At 41.1% G+C, this 19,813-nt stretch overlaps 2 protein-coding genes across 2 annotated transcripts; one reads left to right on the forward strand and one right to left on the reverse strand.

Moving 5' to 3' along the window:
- Nucleotides 1–442: 442 nt before the first annotated feature.
- LOC142369658 (chymotrypsin-like elastase family member 2A) lies at nt 443–2,324 on the reverse strand. Its single transcript, XM_075451982.1, has 8 exons — nt 2,291–2,324; nt 2,079–2,173; nt 1,635–1,741; nt 1,409–1,537; nt 1,164–1,300; nt 933–1,078; nt 626–775; nt 443–524 (listed from the first exon to the last, which is right to left on the reverse strand). The coding sequence occupies exons 1-8, from the start codon at nt 2,322–2,324 to the stop codon at nt 504–506; spliced, it is 819 nt and encodes a 272-aa protein (XP_075308097.1). The 3' UTR covers nt 443–503.
- A 3,657-nt stretch (nt 2,325–5,981) lies between these two features.
- LOC142369897 (Golgi reassembly-stacking protein 1-like) lies at nt 5,982–11,660 on the forward strand. Its single transcript, XM_075452305.1, has 9 exons — nt 5,982–6,181; nt 6,631–6,711; nt 7,342–7,545; nt 7,791–7,877; nt 7,996–8,126; nt 9,859–9,997; nt 10,081–10,192; nt 10,287–10,406; nt 10,733–11,660. Exons 1-9 carry the CDS (start codon nt 6,116–6,118, stop codon nt 10,972–10,974), a joined length of 1,182 nt encoding a protein of 393 aa, XP_075308420.1. The 5' UTR covers nt 5,982–6,115; the 3' UTR covers nt 10,975–11,660.
- Nucleotides 11,661–19,813: the final 8,153 nt, after the last annotated feature.

A 19,813-nucleotide genomic window follows, 5' to 3' on the forward strand; every position in this document is an offset into this window, starting at 1 on the left:
AATTGGGAGAGTTTGGTTCCTTCTTAGCATATTTTTATTTTCCAAAGAAAACATTGTACAAATCTTCTGGTTTTCCTTGATCCCAAGAACATAAAGAAGTATGTAAAAAGTAAAGGAAAAAGTTGTTTTAGTCTGATAGAGGTCCATCCCTTGTGATCTTTGGTCTAAAACATCCCTTGGAATTTTCCATCATCTTGGCGGGTCAGAAGATCAGAATTGTAACCACAGCCTTTTGCCGTGCTTTGTATACTGTAAACTGGTCATATGCCAAACACACACCAACACAGCATGCATCCATAAATAAATACATATCAGAGACCGTGGGGAAGTACAGGAATTGATATGCATCTAGTCTAAGAGGAATGTCGTGTTGTTCACTAAAACACGGCTCACCTTCGCCACCTTTTGGAGAGTTTAAGAACTACAAGTAACACGTGAATTGCATGCTTGTGACTTTTATTTCATGGGACCCAACAGAAAATTTGAAGAAAACATTCCGTGGTTTAAAGATTTTGTTCCATGGTCTGAAGAATAAAAGAAAGAAATAATTAAATGGCTTTTTTATGAATGAATCTGACAATCAGGCTGGCTGTATGATAGTTAAACAGAAAGGCTTCATGCTTACTGAAAATATCCACTCGACAAAGGACGAGACTCTGGTGAAGACAGTGGGTTTAGACACTTGGTTGCACATGCCGGCTGGTCCATAACTGACAACACCGTGGACCGTCCAGGTTCCATCGGTGAGGCAGTTCAGGGGACCTCCAGAGTCACCCTGGGACAGGCAGCAATGAGAGCAGAGCAACCTCTCAGCATGAAAGTCCATGACACTTTAGATTATTTAGCATTAGACTTGTTTTTTCCATTTGCCTTCCTGTAGCTTTTTTGGATTTTTTTTTTTTAATATATAAATAACACATTGTTTTCTGTACCTGGCAGCCTGATATGACTCCGTCCCCTCCAGCACACACCATGGTTTTCAGAGCAATGCTGCCCCACCACTCATGCTGGGAGCACACCGAATGTTCCACCACATTGATGGGAGCCACCTGCAGTTTGTCGGGGGCGCTTCCTATGTCTGATTTGGTGAAGACAGAGTGTGCAGAAATGTCGTCACCGAGAGTGTTTTTAAGATGTACACATGTTTCTATGTGCGTACTCACGGTCCATTAATCCCCAGCCTGTGATGTAACAGGTGAAGCCATGAGGCAGAGTCTGCTCAGGATACGGAAAAGTTGCGATTTCCACGAAGCCGTTGTCGTACATAGGATTGGCCAATTTCAAGAGAGCAATGTCATTCCTGAGACAAAAATCCAAACATTTTTGTATAATTTAGAAGCAGTTTATCAATAGCCTCAAGCATGGCATTTAACTGACTCATAGTTAAACTGGAATGCTGCGTCTTTACCCTTTGGCAAGATCATCGTTCCAGTCAGGATGGACAATAACTGTGTCCACGCGGATGAACTGCTCACTGCCGTCATATTCATACAGGTTATACTCACCCACCACTACACGGTATTTATTAGGATCCATGCTGAGAGGGACAGAAAGGGGGGGTTACATACACTCGTTCATCCAACTCTGCTCATACTAGGATAGATTTCTAAGGTGTTACACGTGACAGCCTGAACCTGAGGATACAGTGAGCTGCCGTCATGATGTAGGAACTACTGATGATGCTTCCTCCACAGATGTGGTAGTAGTAACCGTCACTGTACGAATCATACTGGAGAGACACCTGAGATAAAACAAAGATCGGGCATTCGCAACATCTTATTTCCACTGCACGATTATCATGGCCAAAAGCAATCACTGTAACATTATAGTTGAAATATCAATGGCAAACTCGATCAGAAAAATTGGTATCAGAGTGATGCATCATGATGCATGCTTCTTCCAATTTTTGTCTCCTTCTTGGGCAATAGAATTAAACTCAAATTTGAAGTGAAGGAAAGAGAAGATTGCATAAAAATGTTGTTTAGTTCATGTTTACCACACTGATATTTCTTTTCTATTTAGCAAAAGTGCCGCCCGTGTATAGAAAATATTCAGTGATGTACAGTTTTGTGCTTTACCTGCCATCTCCAGGTGTTGGGTCGAGCATCACTGCCACCTATGACCCTCTCATTGTGCACGTTATGGTTGAAGGGTTCTTCGGCACAAATGAGCCCTTAAGCGCACACATGGATGTACACAGAAGACACAGAGGTTACATGGGTGTTACCAAAAAAAATCACAAATGCCAAAGGAAGGTCCTTTATGTTGATATATGTCATCACAAGCTTACCAATGCAGGACAGAAGAACCACGAGACAGATCATGTTGGATGACTGATGACTAGGTGCAGTTTGATTTGAACTATTTATATCAGTTTCACACTAAAAGACCTTCAAAAAGGCCCTCAGCATTACGTAGATGTGAGGTTACCTGCCAAAATCAGCAGTGAATGTGAGTCATTCCTCACAGAAAGAACACAATATCTTGTTGACCTGATAAAAGATTAGAGAGATTGTGATGTTTGTGTACAGTCCCTGACAAAAGTCTTGTCACTTATCCATTTTGTAGAAACAACAGCTTATAACCTGACTTTTAATTAATCCATTGGTTTTAGAAATGGCTCATATGAAAGCTAAAACCCTCCCAAATAATGTTTAATATACTAAAATAAATTTACTTCACTGAAGAAAGATTGATCATTTAATGAACACAGAAAGGTCAGATTTTGACAAGACAAAAGTTTTGTCGCCTACAGATAGTATTGTGAAAATTGAACAAATAATTTACTTCAAATACAAAAATATGTTGCATAACATCAGTGAATTAAGTAGTGGTGCTGTGAGATCCATATTCAATATCTTGTATGACTTCCATGAGCTTGAAGGACTGCGTCCATGCAGGTCGACAAGGATTCATACAATTTATTGATGAAGTCATCAGGAATAGCAAAGAATGCAGTCTTCCATGCCTCCCAGAGTTCATCAAGATTCTTTGGTTTGGTCTTCCATGCTTCTTCTTTCATTCTACCCCAGACATGCTCAATAATGTTCATGTCTGGTGACTGGGCTGGCCAGTCTTGGAGCACAGGATCTTCTTCGCCTTGAGGAACTTTGATGTAGAGATGGAAGTATGCGATGGAGCACCATCCTGCTGCAAAATTTGACCCCTTTTATGGTTGGGAATGTAAGAGGTAGCTAGTACTTCTTGATATTTTAGGCTATTGATGTTGCCTTCCACCCTGCAAATCTCTCGCACACCCCCATACTGGATGTAACCCCAGACCATGATTTTTCCGCCACCAAACTTAACTGTTTTCTGGGTGAATCTTGGATCCATGCGGGCACCAGTAGGTCTCCTGCAATATTTGCGGCGGCTGTGATGTAATTCAACCGAAGATTCATCTGAGAAATCCACCTTCTGCCACTTTTCCAGCATCCATCCTTTTAGCAGGCTGTGGGCCTTGGCAAAGGCCACACGTTTTTTTAATTGCCTTTTGTTTAGTGCTGGTTTCTGGACACTGACTCGACCATGGAGGCCATTTCGAGACAGAATTCTACAAACTGTTCTGGTTGACACAGGGACTTGAGGTGACCAGGCCTGGTGGAGCTCTGCTGCAGTGGAAAAGGGGCTGGCCTTGGATTTTCGAACCAACAAACGGTCCTTCCGAGCAGTTGTCTTGCGGGGTCTGCCGGACCTGGACTTGTCAAAAACATCTCCAGTCTTTTCAAATCTTTTTCTTATTCTTTGTACTTGACACTGAGACACATTGAAGGTGTCAGCCACCTCAGCAGTGGATCTGGTCTTCAGCCTCTTGATAATCAACGCTTTGGTCTCAGGGTGAATCTTAGGCATGTTGTCAGAGGTCAAGTTACAGTTGATGTGAAGGTCTGGTGTGCTGGGGTTCTTTTTATACACACCCACTAATTGATTGATCAATTACTGATCACAGGTGTGGCTGTAATCTAGGATTGGGGACATCATATGACAAGGTGACAAGACTTTTGTCTTTGCAAAAACTGACTCAGTGGGCTTTACCAAGCTGTAAACGTTAGAATGCTTTTCAGCAGTTTCATTTGGCTCCAAAACATTATTTCAAAAGCTGTTGGGATTGAAATTAGCCATTTTTTGTAAAAAAAATCGATTAGACATATATTTGAGGGGCACTTAAGGTCAACTTGTACCTAAGCGACAAGACTTTTGTCAGGGACTGTAGATGTCAGCCCCAATATGATGTGCTCCAAATCCCGTCATATTTGACATACTGAGTATATTATATTTTTTTGCGCTGGTTGATCTTATTATGTGTCAGGTGTATTCAGAACCATTTCAATGTATTTCTTTTTCTATGTGTTTTGAATGAATGTTGGTATGAATATGTATGTATGTGTGTATGTATGTAAGAATGCTGCCATACTTGCCCTTGTTTTCCTACCATCCAGGGACCACAATGGAAATAAGCCTTAGGGCTTTTTTGTGTTATCCCTGACTATTTATTTATTTTAATGTATGGTTCAGTTGCTGTACCATGTTTTACAAAATAATAGTCAAATAAATTCATTCATTCATTCAATTCATTTTTGTGAAAACAAGAGAACTTAGTGTTTATCATCCTGTATTATCATGGTGGGAAAAGAACGGGTGTGCTCTGTGGATGGCGTGCAGTCACAGTGAAACAAAGTCAACTTAACCATCTGTGAAACATGTGAGTCACACAGAAACTTCCCAGCAGATAACAAATCAATCCACCGAATCAGCAGCCAATGTAAAAAAAACAATGTTCCACAGTTGTGACATTATTCAACAGCAAAGTATGAACCGCAGATATAAGCTTATTTCAGTGCACGATACAGACGTGCAATTAACTTATTCCCTCATTTTGGTATTTCCAGTTTTTTTATACTTCATTCCTCTGCTCCTCCAGATTCAAAGCAACATATGATTCTTGGTATTTTATGACTCTTTACAAGACCATATTTTAATGTAAAATACCAAAGTTTCACTCTCTCCGCTGTTCAGTTATAAAAATGTTCTGACTTTACCCTGAACGGATTTGATCATTCAGAGGTTTTCATTGTTGGTTTGACAAAACAAGCATTGAGATCATGTCACCTCGACCACGGAGACCATTTTCTAATGTCTAACAAACCACACAATCAGGTGATTGAAATTGGTCATCTTATCAATTCATGGTAAAAAATGACAGTGACTACCTGAGTTATTTTTTCTCTGATAACCTCTATTATCTACGTTACCCCTTAGTTTCCTCAAGAGGCTTTGCCTTTAGCCTGATCATGGATGGAAATAGGCAGTTTGGCTGTGGGAAAAAAGGTAGTTGGTTCCACCTCCATCAATTGGGGGAAAAAACACTGAAATTATGATTTTATATAGATGCATCTGAAATTTGAGAACTGTAATGATCACAGGGCCATTTTCATATGAACCCCATTTTCATATGAACCCCTCCCCCCGACTATACTCTGTTTTTATCAAAACTTAGCGGGAGTAGGCCTGCCTGAGCCATCTTTACCACTTGGTTCAGGTATGTGCTCAAAGTGAGCGCGTGTTTAGCCACTGCTCTCCCCCAGCTTTGATGCCCTTTACCCTAAAGTGATGTCTCGAAATTAAAAAAAAAAAGAAAGGAAGAACATCAATTATAATTATTGCCTCAAAGAATTTAAAAAATACACAAAAAATACTTTTTTATTGTTTTTTTTAAATAAAGAAGATATTAAATGATTCAATGCACGATTTATACTTGTAAGGAGTGTTCTTATAGTTGTTTTTTCTTATTTTCTGGAATCAGATGACTTGTGATGCCTGAAGCCTCGTGCTGTGTGTTACGAAGCAACCGCGGTGAACACCCGATAAGGGCGGCTAATCGAATGTAGCTTTCCTGCTCTGCTAATACACTGTGGAGGAGAAAAAAGCGACATAACGAGCTCGATTTTTCTGTTATCTTTATTTATTAGCTTTGTCTGGCTCTTTTGCGCTTGCTGTTAACCTACCTCTGCCTCTGTGTTAGCTACTTCTGAGTCCTTTGCACGTCTTCCTGTGATGACTGCCAACATAGCTCTACCTCAGTGACATTTAGTCCGAACTGTAACCGTTGAAGGCAATGGGGCTGCCGCAAAGCTCGTTTCTGTCGGACGGGGGTAATAACAGTGGATATCACATCCATGGGGTACGTTGTGACGTCTAGTACAAGGTTATACGGGTTGCTTGAATGGAAACGTACCTATTTAAGGTCGTCGACTTGCTAATTTGTGCAGCAACGTTTGCAACAGTAATATGTGGACAGCTGGACATGTTACTTTCTGCATGTGGTTGTAAAACCGTTGTCAGCTCCTCGTGGTGTCCGCCCATGGTGAGGTGGCATCTGGCACACACCCAAGATATTTAGCTTTTCTCAAAAGTGAAAATATTTAGCACGCACTCTAAAAAACTTTTACTCGGGATAAATGCCAAAGTTACAGAAAAACGTATCACTTTGTGAGTAGCCTGAGCCGTGCCATGTTTAATAAGCAGGAGCCCCAAATTCACACACTGTGCAGTGTCTGAAGTGGACGCACGGGGGCGACAAGGTGCCAAGAGACTGACCAAAACCTCAAAAAGTGTCGTTTCAAATTTCAGGTTCAAGAGGACTCACCTGCTCTGAGGGCTGGTCTGGAGCCTTTCTTTGACTTCATTCTCTCTATAGGAAACAACAGACTTGTGAGTGAACTTATCTGTGCGATAAGAAGAACGAATCAGGTTTTCACGTGCAATAAATGGTCAAACTTGTCGTTTAATTTCTTTCATTTGGCGCTGAACATGTGAATTGAGTTGTGGATTTAAAGGATAAGTTTAAGGAATATGTATTAGAAAAAGGGGGCATCGAAGTAGCTCTGTAATGAATGAACAGTGATCAGTTCAATCTTTCATAAATATTTGATTTGGAAGTGCTTTGCAATGACATTATGCATTTCACAGTGTTAAAGATATGTCTAAAGTTGTTAAAGACCCTATAAAGCAGGAATTGGCCTTTTATAAATGCCATTTGCTTACGATATAGTGAAATTTGGTGAAAAGGCCATGTTTTTTAGTAATTTCGCTATAGCCTATCATTGTTGTGATTATTTGGCACGTGGGACACCAAAGGCAAATGCCAGGATTCATATTACTATTTGATTTGAATAGAGGCCTTACCTTTAAGCAGCTGCCGCGTCTTTGTTAGACCTCACTGCTGCCAACGTGTTTTAAGAGTTTGTCTTTTTCTATATTAAAATGTTACACATTATCACAGTGACATTTTGTTATCGCACCATCACATCGGAATTGGCTCACATTCCTCTCTTTCCCCAGAATAAAGAAAGCGACCTGCTGAAAGACCTCCTGAAGGCCAACGTGGAGAAAGCGGTCAAACTCGAAGTTTTCAGCTCAAAGACCCAGCGGGTGCGGGAGCTTGAGGTGACGCCAAGTAACATGTGGGGTGGCCAGGGTTTGCTGGGCGCCAGCGTCCGCTTCTGCAGCTTTGAGGGAGCCAATGAGAATGTGTGGCATGTGTTGGTGAGTAAAGCCTATTCTTCTTCCTCAGGCTGCATCTGGTAACACTGTTAACCTGTCATGTGAAATACATTACGGGCAGATTCGAGGTGGTGGTCTGTGCCTTCTCCCTTTGTTTTGTGGTGTATTAGTGCAACAGCTGCTAAACAAATCTGTTATAATTTTGTGCATAAAGTATGAATTAAGCCCTAATTTAGTTTGATTTCCTCGTTGGTCTTGATTTTAAAAACACCACTTCCCCTTTTTAGGATGTGGAGGCGAACTCTCCCGCAGCACTGGCCGGCCTCATTGCTCACAGTGACTTTATTGTCGGAGCTGACCAGGTGTTACAAGACGTAAGATTTTTCTTGTCTTCTACTTTTATGTGAATATAAAAATGGCTCCTTTGTACCATACCTGACCAAAAAACTCTGCAAACTGATAATGTGATCTCTTCTCTTCTTACACCTGCAGTCAGAAGATTTCTTTTCCTTGATTGAGGTCAATGAGGGGAAACCTTTGAAGCTGTTAGTTTATAACACGCAGACTGACCAGTGCAGGGAGGTGTTGGTGACTCCCAATGGAGCATGGGGAGGAGAAGGAAGGTCCGTATGTATTTTGCCTTCAAATCGAAGTATTTATGATTGAGCCCAAAATTACCAATACCAAGGGGATCCATTCCAAACTTGGATTTGTAGTGAATTCTTTTTTGACCAGTAGGAGTTTTCTGGCTGGAAATTGTATAAACAAGTAAAAAAAATGTTCAGGTTCAATGTTAACAATTCCTTTGAAGGGCTGCATCAGTTTAGGAAGATTTGCAATATCATTGTTGAATATTGCAATCAGGCAGCTGGGATTGATTCCAAACACGCCCCCTTACAACCCTGAATTTGATGAAGCAGGAATATAAAAATGGATGGATGGATATTGTAATGATGATAAGACTTGCGATATATATATATATATATATATATATATATATATATATATATATATATATATATTTATATATATATGTAAACAAATATTTTAGTATATGGTGCTAATTTTAGACGTATTAACAAGGGCTGCATTCCACTTAGAGGTAGTGCTGCTTTTGTGCATCTTCTATAACTGACCAGCAACAACAGGTGCAGAAGTGGAATGCAGACCTCGTTTATTGCTAAACGGCCTCATTGAATTGATACTGCATATGCTGATATCATAATTATGGTAAAATTTCGATATATTGTGTAGCCTCATTTATATTTTTTAAATATATTTATATATATATACATATATATATATATATATGTATATACATATATATATATATATATATATGTATATATATATATTTTGGAGCATTTTTAATGAAAATGCTACAACCCCAAACTAATCAAAATACCTTATTTTACCTGAGGTGACAATATTTTCAAGCATTGAAAATACGGTTTGAGGGGACTCGTGCACAGCTTTTCTAGCCCGTAACCAGTCAGTTGCAACTCGTGGCTAAATCCGAGAGCTCATCGAGGGTTTCCGGTTGAGCTCTCTGTCCCCTAACAAGTTAGAGAATGACTCCATAAAAATCTACATCCAGGCGTTTTTAATTTCAAACCACGGCAGCATGGAGCGTGAATGAATCTGTGCGGTTCTGTTGCTGCAGCATGGTCTCCATGGATGACGACCAAGGATGGCTCATCTCCCAACGGCAAACGCACAACAGCTCCTCACGTTGTTTCTTTTTAAATCACTTCTTTCTTTTTAAATCGCTTTGTTTCTCAGAGACATTGTGGCTTTCATTTGGCAAAAGAAATGAGAAGCTTTCACCATACTGGAGCATGATGGTTGAAAGTTTGTTTTGTTTTTCTTCCCACTTGCCTCTGGGCCAGGAGACCTCGTCAAAATATCAATATAGTGGAAAGGGAACTATGCTTTCATAGTGTGGAGGCAGACTGCAGATACAACTGGATGGTTTGCATGGCACTTTCTGAAAAGACAACAATCCAAAATGTAAAACCAAAATAACCAAAGACCTGAAGACTGGCTCATATTTTGAGCAAGTTTCTCTTCCATTTTCTTAGTTACCAGGGAGACGAGTCTCAAAGAAAGGTATGTCTCCTCACAAGACACAGCTTGTTGTTAACATTGTTTGTCCCCTGTTTATATCATTTTCAGTCAGAAGAAACTGTTTTTAAAATTAGAATTCACTGTAAATCAGAATATTTCCCGAGTGTGAATAATCTGGGCTCTTCGCTATGTTGGAAACATTTTACAGTTGCTTATTCTGTCACCAGTACGTGCGTGGATATAGTAAACAGTTGCATTACTCTCGCCTTTTTCCGCGCTGCGTCTTAGCTTAGGCTGTGGTATCGGCTATGGCTACTTGCACAGGATCCCAACTCGTCCAGTCCAGCTTAACGCCCAGAATAAAAGTGTTCTTCAACCAGAGGTCACTGACAGCGGTGAAGACGTAGCTTCAGCTGACCGCACCGAGGTACAGGTTATCACATATTTCTTTAGTTTTTTATTCATGAGCTTTTGCTTGATACAGACTTTTATAATCTTTTGTCCCTTTAGGTGCCTTCTGTGGCTGAATTTAGCCAATCTAGTGAATCGGGTTTGAATCAAATCGGAGGAGTTGGGCAGAATCTCAGCATAATGTCACCTGCGCAGCAGGCCGCTGACCTGGGTAACCAGATCTAATCTGATGACATCTTGATCTTATCTCACATTTTGTGTGTTGTCACGCAGAATAATCGCCATTTGTGTCGTGCTGTTTTCAGATGTGTCTGCCCCGCCTGAAGCCGCGGGGTCAGATTTGTCAGACGTTTCCACCAACGACGAGGGCCACAGCTCCACGTTTGCTAATTACGGGGATGACACGGGTGATCAATGTAGCTTGGGTAGGCGATTCGCTTGTGATTTAATTGTGCATGCAAATAGAGCAATTACGTGTTTATGATGCCATCTTGCTTGAAAAGAATAATGAGCACACTTAAATACTGCTATTGTTGAGACGTTTGCAGTTCTGGGTTCATTAAATCTCTCAATTACTGGATTATTCTCCATCCCTGAAGAATGTGACTGCTCCACCCAAGTATAGAAAACATTACTTTTTGCATAGACACTTGCGACACGAGTAAAATACCGTGTCGGGATTTATTACACATGTTGTGCACATCGGCCCCTCCCATCACCACTCTTCTCTTCTCTGTTGTTCCTTTTAAAGACAAGTCATCCTTAGACCAAAGACCTTCACTTCCAGAAAGGGAGGAAGAACCCGACATCCAGCAAACTGATCAGGGTGGTGGTTTAGATCTGACAGGCGGCACGTCTCCCACCAGAGAGGCTGCAGACCACTCTGCTGACCTCTTAGTCGCCACAGAGAGTGCGACTATCATCCCGGAGAGGCAGGAGCCCTCAACATCCGGTCAGATTTCAGCGCTGGATCTCGCTGCGTCAGACACTTAATTTGACTGCGGCAACAAAGAAGAAGTGGCTCTGCTGCTGACTTGCTGAAAAGAAGATTAAGAGCACATCAAGATGCAGAAAAAGCTTTTATTATGATTCTAAGTTGTATCACTGAAACTATTTTTTAAGATTTTTATTTATATACCGGCACCCTTGCTGCATGCTCAATTGCACATTTAACAACAATGTTATATCCACTGGGAAGATCAGAAATGTAGATGGTCATGTGACCTAAATGTACTGCAGAGTTTAGGCATTCTGTGTGTTTCAGCATCAGAGTGGGTGAAGCCTTAGTTGAGTTGATTTGCTGCTGAAAATCTGCAAAGTTTGCACAAAAAGGCCAAATGTGAAACATATGCAGCTTTGTTACTCTGTCTGTATTCAAGGCTTGAAGTTTGAACTTGTCGATGTTCGAATTCGGGGTTATTGTTTTATGTACTCGGCGGGGGGACACATGTATGCAAAAATGTTTTTTAAATCTCAGGCATTTACCGTTTGGGCCTTTCCGACTTGTTTGAAATGTCCTCCTTACTTACAGTGTGTTTGATTTTTTGATCAGTGTCAACGAGTAAGACATGTCCAGAGCAGCTCTCTGCTTTTTTTGCCACCGTTTCTTTTTATATGGGTTTTAAATTAAATTGTGTTTCTGGTTTACATGTAAGGAAAAATGTTTATATAAAAGAAATAGCTCAAGATAAACTTCCAGCACCCCTGCTGTCTTTGATCTCAGTGCAAAGTCATGCTACTTTGTGCACATGATCGTCACAGTTTGCACATTTATGTTTTGAACCAAAGCTCCTCAGACAGCCTTTTCCAGACGAGATCCTGCTTTCAGACAGCAGGTGTCAGCATACACCTCGTTCTTCAGCTCAGCTGAGTTTTTCCTCCTCTGCAGCTTTAAAAATCAAGGCAGAGTTGCACTCACAGTCTCAGCAATGAATGGAGCATTCAAGTATTTCTGGGGCATGTTCATTTGAGAATCACATCTCCTTTACGCACCTGACGGGATTTGTTTGTTAGACTGGACAGAAAAGAAGCGAGCTCGGATTACAGATGGAAACCTGACCGTGCGGATGCCTCTCGGAGACAGAGACGTGGTTTATCATGTGTGCAATATTTGTATTTTCCAGTACAATCAGTGTTAGCCCTGTGAGCACCCAGCCTGGTTCACAATGGGGCATAGACGTCTGCTTTTTGTTGCTAATTCGATTCCCATGTTGTGTATCGCTTAAATTGTAGATCAGCACGACCAAATATTGACTGCAAAAAACAAACCCAAAAGAAACCAGTAAGCATAAAAGCCACAGTGTGGCAGAGAGGGAATATGCCTCAATTATTTACCAAGGTGGGGGGATGGGTATCATGGGTAAAGAAAAAAAAAAATGAAAAAAGCTGTGTGAGGGAAGAAAGATGAGAAGAGAATAGATTTGTCTCCTTCCTACAGAGTGATGGAGTGGAGTCCTTAAGGAGGCCTCCCTCTGGCACACCTGTGAGTCTTAAGAAGCAGCTTAGACACTTTGAATCTGCCTACACTCTGACATTTACTGTTCAGAACATTGAAAACCTCACACTTGTCAAATCAACACCTTTTTGGCGCAGAGTTCTTTTCCACCTGCCTTAAGAGTGAATATATATATGCTTCATTGTCTCCATATGAGTTCTGTGAAAAAACGAAAGGGGATTGTTTTAAAGAGGCCCCCCCCCCCAGGCAAAAACCCTGCATCTGTGTGCCAGGAAGAGCTCGGAGGTGAAGATTTAAAGGGACCACCTCTGGAGGAGCATGCCTTGCCTTCCTTTTTTCTCCCTCCATCTGAAACAGTTCCAGAGAGCACTATGACGCAGCTGAACCCACACGTCAGCTCAGCTTTATCTCATCCCCCGAAAGGCTCGCCTTACGGGCTCCAACATAGTGCTCATTGTCTCAGCCTCACGTTGCAGCATGACAAATTGTAAAACAGAATCGTAAGTACAGAGAAAAATAGGGGGGTAACAGATGGGTGGAAGGAGAGGAAGAAAATATATAGATACAACACAAAAGGCTCGCTGAATTCAAATTTATTGTCGACAGTAAGTGTAGCAGCTCCTATCCATGTTTGTGGTGTGTTAAAGTGAGAAAAACACTCCAGACAGCCTCTTTTTTTGGGGGGGGGGTCCATATGTGTAGGAGCAAATCCCCACCACGCTCACAGTCTCTTTTCTGTTTTCTATCACCTTCACACCCTCATCACAAATACTTTGGCGAGATGGAGCCTCTATTTGGAAGTGCTGTGAGGTGTGTTTGCATGCAAGAATCACGCAGTGTTCTTCGCAGCGTTCACACCAGAGCATGGGAATAGTCTCAGTAAGTGCCTGTCTGTGTCGGACCACCAATGCACGGGCCGTAATTACATTCATTCATGCAAGGGGGCTGTCACTGAGGGGTCTGAATTCATTAGCACGTCGTTTGCATCTTTTGTAGTCAATTGCTGTCTGTATGTCTACCTCTAATTGTGTGGGAGATAAGATTAGCTCCCTGTAAATGTCACGGTTTTTCCAGTGTTTACTCTAACATTACAGTTCAACATTAATTTTAGCCATTTAGAATAGAAAGCTATCTTTTTTAGAAGTGGATGAAAAGTTGATGTCATTTCTTGGTGAATGTCGGGTAATTAGAGACCACACTGTTAGTTTCCATGGCATTTTGTGAGGATCCTGTTTGATCGAGGCCATTTTAGTTTCTGTATAAACTCCATATGTGAACCTTTGTGAAAGGCTAAACATTTCAAAAGGTCACACAATAACATCTGGTAGCTTCTCTCAATTTTGTTGTGTAATGAGAATAGTCTATGAGACAGAAATTGTACTGATTTTAGGGGCACTTATTATGCTAGCTGCCCCGAGAAGCTGCATCTCAGCACTGTGCTGCCATAGCTAAATGCAAACAACAGTTTAATCTTAAAGACATTGTAATAAAAGTTTCTACAAAGTCATATTCAGCTGGGACAATAGCCCCATCTGATGACTTTGGTATTATCACGAATCAAACTAAATTTAACTTGATGATGCAAACTTTACATGAAAAGCTAAAATGGCAGATACAGCGTTGGAAGGAGACTTCGGATACATCACATACTCAATCTAACGCAACAATCGAAAATTATACAAACAAAAGTCTTGGGTTGAAAACATTGCTCAGGTATTTTTTTTAGCAAAATGAATGTAAAGAATCAAAAGAAGCAGGCAGATACATCCTCAGGATGGAAGTCAGTCGGGTTTGTCTGACTCCAGTTTGCATCACCGTGGCAATTACCCAAAGATCTGTCCTCTTCATCTGAAGCCACCTGAGAGGCTTTCTCCACAGCTTAGTCAGTGTATCTGAGCTTGCCTTCCGCTTTGCTTCCCCAGTAATGTCTCATAGCAAACACACTTTGCAGAGTCAATACCCTGCAAATCCCTGCCAACCTTCCGCTACACGGTCACAGCATGTTCTCCTTTGCCTTTTACATTTATCCATCAGCTCCTGCTACTTAGTGATGGTCAGTTTCAGCATGACCAGTTGATTGGCGGGGTCTAAAAGGATGATGGGAACTGGTTAAGGCTGATCCAGGCTTGGGAATTTAATTGTGTGTTGAGGTCCACCCCTAGTTAGTAATCACAGTGGTGAGGGTAATACCAAAATAAGCCTCACATTGTGGTTGGTGTTCCCTCTGTTGCTTGGGAACAATTAGCAGTTAGCAATTTTTTTTTCATTTTCATGAAAGCTTTTCAAAGCTTCAGGCTGAGTTTTGAGGCAGAATGATAAACATTAACTAAACAATAACCGGTAAGGAGTCTCAGTGCCATAATTACATTAAAGGCGTCACAATCCACAATGTGTATGTAATCCATGTAAGAATTGATCTGAATTAAGATGTCTTTACAGAGATTGGATGCCAAAATCTGTGTAGTAAAGCTAATAATAGTCACATCAGATAAGATGTTTTGGATTTGCTGACAACACTTTGATCTCGACCTTGATACAGTACTCAAGACAGATCAGATCAAGACAGCCCCAGTCTAAATTAAGTGTCTTGACAGTAAGTTTAACAATTGACAACACATTTCAGACAAACCTTAAAAGTCAGAGAATTGCCAAAGTGATCGGACACATCCTCAAGAAACCAGGGACGTTTGTACAAAGTTTTGTGACAATCCACTGAACAGATCTTAAGATATGGTGTGATAGAGCGACAAAACAAAAATCTTTGATTATTTTCCAGGCATGGATTCATAAGAGCTGAGATATTCCGACCTACTTCACAGCAGATCAACAACCTGACACTGCTCTCCTCAGAGTCCCGACACCAGCATGGCTAAAGCGGTTTAACTGAAGTAATTCCTGGTTGTTCCTGAGTCAGAAGCTCTTCAGCACCCCTGTTACCCTGCAACATTTTATCTTTCGCTTTTGTTTATCAAAGGCACCTAAAGGTTTTAGACTAAAGCACTAATCTGCTACAATTTTCAATGGTTTCCTAATGGGAAAGGAACAAGAGAAAAATGAAAAAAAAGCCGCAGTCGACAAGAAAGTTAAGTGTGAGGGCCTTGCTTTATTTCCCGTACTAATTGCCATTCAGCGGGGGTGAAGAGCTCATCACACAAGACAGCACATGCTGTTCCGCTGTCAGGTCGAGCCCGATGATGTCGAGTCTAGACTGATCTGCTACTGGGCGGCTGTAGCTCAGGAGGAAGAGCAGTCGCCCACCAATCAGAAGGTCGGTGGTTTGACTCCGGCTATATGTCGAAGCGTCCTTGGGCAAGACACTGAACCCCATGTTGCCTACCAATGCATCCATGTGTGTATGAATGGTTAGAAAGCATGTAGTTATGTACAGACTTAAGTGCCGTATGAATGGGTGAATGTGGCATGTAGTGTTAGAAGCGCTTTGAGTGGTCAGCTAGACTGGCGCTAGCGCTGTACAAGTACAGTCCATTTAACATTTACTGTGGATCCCTTTTAATCTGAAGAGAGGACATCTATTTTGAAAGTCTTCTTAAAAAGAGATGATAGTTATGATTTATTTTTCTTTAGAACTATCTAATATTTTACATTCATTTGAATATCTCTTTGAGATAATGTCAAAAAAGGAATACTGCTGCTGCATTATCACGTAATTACTTACATTACGTTATACACATACAACCTTATAGAGTCTGCAGCAGTTTTTGTTCACAGTTTTCTCCCTTTTTTTGTTTAACTAGTCACAAAGCCCTTTATGTTCGGCCAAGAAGCAGCAAATGAGGCAGGAAGATAGAGCACCTCGGCCTCGCAGAATGAAGAGCGAATGGAGAAACACGACTCAACGCTCACTGATGCTTTCTTGTGTCTGTGACATATTTACTGTGACATGTCCACCGCTACCCAGACTTGTTTTTGACCCTGTAGGGGAGCTGTCTCTTAGAATTAGTTTCATTTAGCAGTTAACTATTACCCCACGGGGAAATGCACGACTGGTCAAGGGCCTTCCTCAGTGAAAATAAGTAAACATGCACATGTACACAAAACAGCATGCTGCTCTCTAATGTCTAAAGCTGTGAAAAAGTAGGTGCGTTTCATGCAAAGTGATGGCTTTCTCAACATATTTGATCAACAGAAGATTTGATCCTCTTTGAGAAAGTATCCATGTGTTTAGAAAGTGATAAATGAGAAATAGAATTGATATTTTTCAGTAATTTTCATAATTTATGTCATTTATCATAATTTTGCTATAAAGCTGTCTCCCCAGCGTCTGGGCAAACACAAAGCACACTTCCTATTGGAATTCATCACTAAGGAAGTAGTGCTGGGTGGTTTGAGAAAAATGCAGATTTCGTCTTGGTCAGCACAAATACGTAGTTTTTCTGACACTGGGCTGCAGCTTGTGCTTTCCATTTTTCAGTAATGTCAAACCGACCTTGTCAGCTCTTCATTTAAACATTCTGCAACCTCCAAACACTGCTTTGCATAAATGCCTGCTTTGATATCAGTATTCTGCAAAGCACCCAACAAAGAAAATCGATACTATATAGGTCACACTCAAGCCTGGAGAAAACCCCTTTGCCATTTATCTTATGTCAACAAAAACTAGTCAGTTGCATGATTTATCATCCACTTACACAAACAGCTGCAGCTCTTGTTACCAATTGTAGCTCATTCAATGTGCTGTGGCTCTGCTGTGTGTATGTTCATGAACAGATGACAGCTTGAATTTGAGAGCACAGCATGTGCGTCACACATCTTGTGTCTGTGTCAAGCCACCAAAGCAAAGATCAAATTGATGCAGGGGTGTGTGTGCAGAAAGGGTGTGTTCCTGGAGGTTATGCAATACCAGTGTCACGAAAGTGTGTTAACTTTTGAGTTAAATGGAAGCACCGTCTTTTTATGCCAGAGAGAGAAAGGATTAGAGGGAATGCTGGAGCTGACAGATAAATGGTTTTTTTTTGTGAAAGTATCCCCTGGTGCAACAGAGGTGTGTAAACAGGTGATGGCATATGGACAACTGGCAGTCTTTGGTGTAAATCTTTCATGTTCGAGGATATGAAAGACAAAAGTAGGATTTGCTGCTGAGGTTCAGTGATTCGGCTCTGTGGTCACATTGATTTACAAAACCTCGTGAAATTTAGAGTTGGGATAGTTTTCAGACAGAGTTTGGACAGGGTGAAAACAGAGGCGACACTTAAGAGAGAAACCATTTCAGTGTGATAGTAGACCAGTGGAAAACATTTGTGTGTGTGTGTATGTGTGTGTGTGTGTGTGGAATGTTTCCTGCTTATGTACTAAAGAGAAAATGTGCTGTTATCAGGTTAGTCCAGAGCCACATTCTCCCACAGCAGCTGAGCTGCACAAACACTCCCCTCGAGATTCCTTTTTTTTTTTTTTTTAAATACTTCGCAGAGCAGTGGAGGTGGTGTGCTTTTCTCTTGCTACTTGAAAGCCCCCTCCAGCTATTGAATGTGCTGACTTCTGTGAAGAGTTTTCCAATGAGCCCTCATCAACATTATTAAACTGGCTCTAAATGCATCAAACCATCGGGTCATTTGTTATGCAATTCATGAAGTTGCTATTAAGAGTTTACATGAAGAGCTATCAATTGATGGCATTATTAGTGATTCATCATAATTGAAGTGACTGTATGAAAGGTCAGGTTCTGCACTGGCAGACTGTGTAACTAATCTTTTGTGATTCCATGGAGACAGGCGAAGGACCTATTATCTTTGTCAGCGCAAAGCCAACACATGACATGCAGACTGTATTTACCGAGGAAGAGGCACACAGAGAAACACAGGTGGGCTCGGTTCACCGCCTCCACCTGTGACTGCAAATTACTCAGATAAATGGAGATCGGAGCACTTGGGCGGCTCAAAGAGAGCTGAACCATCACTTACCTGGTAGCGAGTTATCAGCAGATCCTATTCAGTCAACACCAAACACAAGAGTTGGAGGGAACATTTGCTTGGATCTGTGTGTGGGTGGGAGCATTTAGAGCCCTCGATGACAAGTTTCCATTGGGGTCATCTGGTGTTATCTGACAATGTGACTGTGTTATCTTCAGTTTTTTTTCCAGCTTTGCCTGCAGACATATGTGTCACACAAGAAGGCACAAGGCGCTGGAAGGAGTGCTTCACTGATTCAAAGGGTGCAGCTCTCTGCTGTACATTGTGTTCTCTGCATGCTCCGTCACACACAGAACACTTTAGAGCAGTAACAGTGAGGAGGTTAATTAATTTCATAGTATTACCTTAATCACTTCCTCTCATCTAAATGAGCCTTTAAGTCTTCAGACAGGAAATGGGGGCAATGTCGTTTAATTACTAAAATTAATAATGAATGCTAGTGTCCCACATTTAAAAAAAATTGCAGCTTTCCACTGCTAAAACACTGTAATAATGTCCCATTGTCTCATAGAAAAAAATGTTTTTTTCCTGTTAAAGTATTACTTAAACATTTCTGTCCAATGCGGAGGAACATCTGTGGTATTGCTGATTGCATTGCCTCTGTCCCCACGGCAACTGGAAATGATCATGTAGCCCATAATTGCAAGGTTATGCAGTACGCATATAATTCATGAAACTGGCTTTTCTTTTTAACTTCTCCCTTAAACACTCATCCTGCCTTTACGTTTCTTGCATCCAGATTGATTCAGTAATTATAGACAGTTTTCTTGTTACTGAGAGGACTGTAGAGCTGAACCTATTGGTGTTCATGGTTCAACATGTTCTTGCCCAAGTGACACCATAATTTAGCTTATTTGGTGGGCAGAACTAAACCTCTGTGCCCTGAAGTTAACCAGCTGGCAGCTGCTGATTTCTCTCTTGCTTTCCACTGCTGAATTTCCGCCCGAATGCCACTCATGCCATTTCTGTCAGCATATAATTCCAGTAACAGATAAAGAAATACGCACTTATGTTCCACCTTGGATGATATAACTCTATGTCTTGTTCATACCTCTGAATTGTTAAATCTATATTTAGACGGTCTGTTTGACTGAGAGAAGTGTGACACAAATTAGTATTTCTCTGTTTCCAAGGGAGCCTGGAGGATAAAAACAGAAAGCAGATTTTTTTTTAAATTGGTACTAATGGTCCACTTTCAATCCTCTCTGACTGTGATTCCAATGTTGGATTTTCAGGCGTTTTCAAAATCTTTAATATTTCAAGACTTAACTCCTCACAAACGTGGACTAATGGAAAAATCATTAACTCCCAATTTAGAGAAAAAAGCATAGCTTAATTTGGCTTTCATGGCATGCATTCTGTGATGTTACATTTCTAATCCTATCCTTGAGCATATTTGCCATTCCTCAGGGGTTATCTCTCATTCCCCTCCCTACTGACCCATTGATAA

The sequence above is a fragment of the Odontesthes bonariensis genome, chromosome 20, assembly GCF_027942865.1.
Source record: "Odontesthes bonariensis isolate fOdoBon6 chromosome 20, fOdoBon6.hap1, whole genome shotgun sequence".
Lineage (NCBI taxonomy): Eukaryota > Metazoa > Chordata > Actinopteri > Atheriniformes > Atherinopsidae > Odontesthes > Odontesthes bonariensis.

Coding starts and splice junctions, on each gene's coding strand:
- LOC142369658 (XM_075451982.1), bottom strand. CDS start 2,324: ATGATCTGTCTCGTGGTTCTTCTGTCCTGCATTG. Junction 2,174..2,290: donor GGTTCTTCTGTCCTGCATTG/GTAAGCTTGTGA, acceptor TGTGCGCTTAAG/GGCTCATTTGTGCCGAAGAA. Junction 1,742..2,078: donor CCAACACCTGGAGATGGCAG/GTAAAGCACAAA, acceptor GTTTTATCTCAG/GTGTCTCTCCAGTATGATTC.
- LOC142369897 (XM_075452305.1), top strand. CDS start 6,116: ATGGGGCTGCCGCAAAGCTCGTTTCTGTCGGACGGGGGTAATAACAGT. Junction 6,712..7,341: donor CTATAGGAAACAACAGACTT/GTGAGTGAACTT, acceptor CTCTTTCCCCAG/AATAAAGAAAGCGACCTGCT. Junction 10,407..10,732: donor GGGTGATCAATGTAGCTTGG/GTAGGCGATTCG, acceptor TTCCTTTTAAAG/ACAAGTCATCCTTAGACCAA.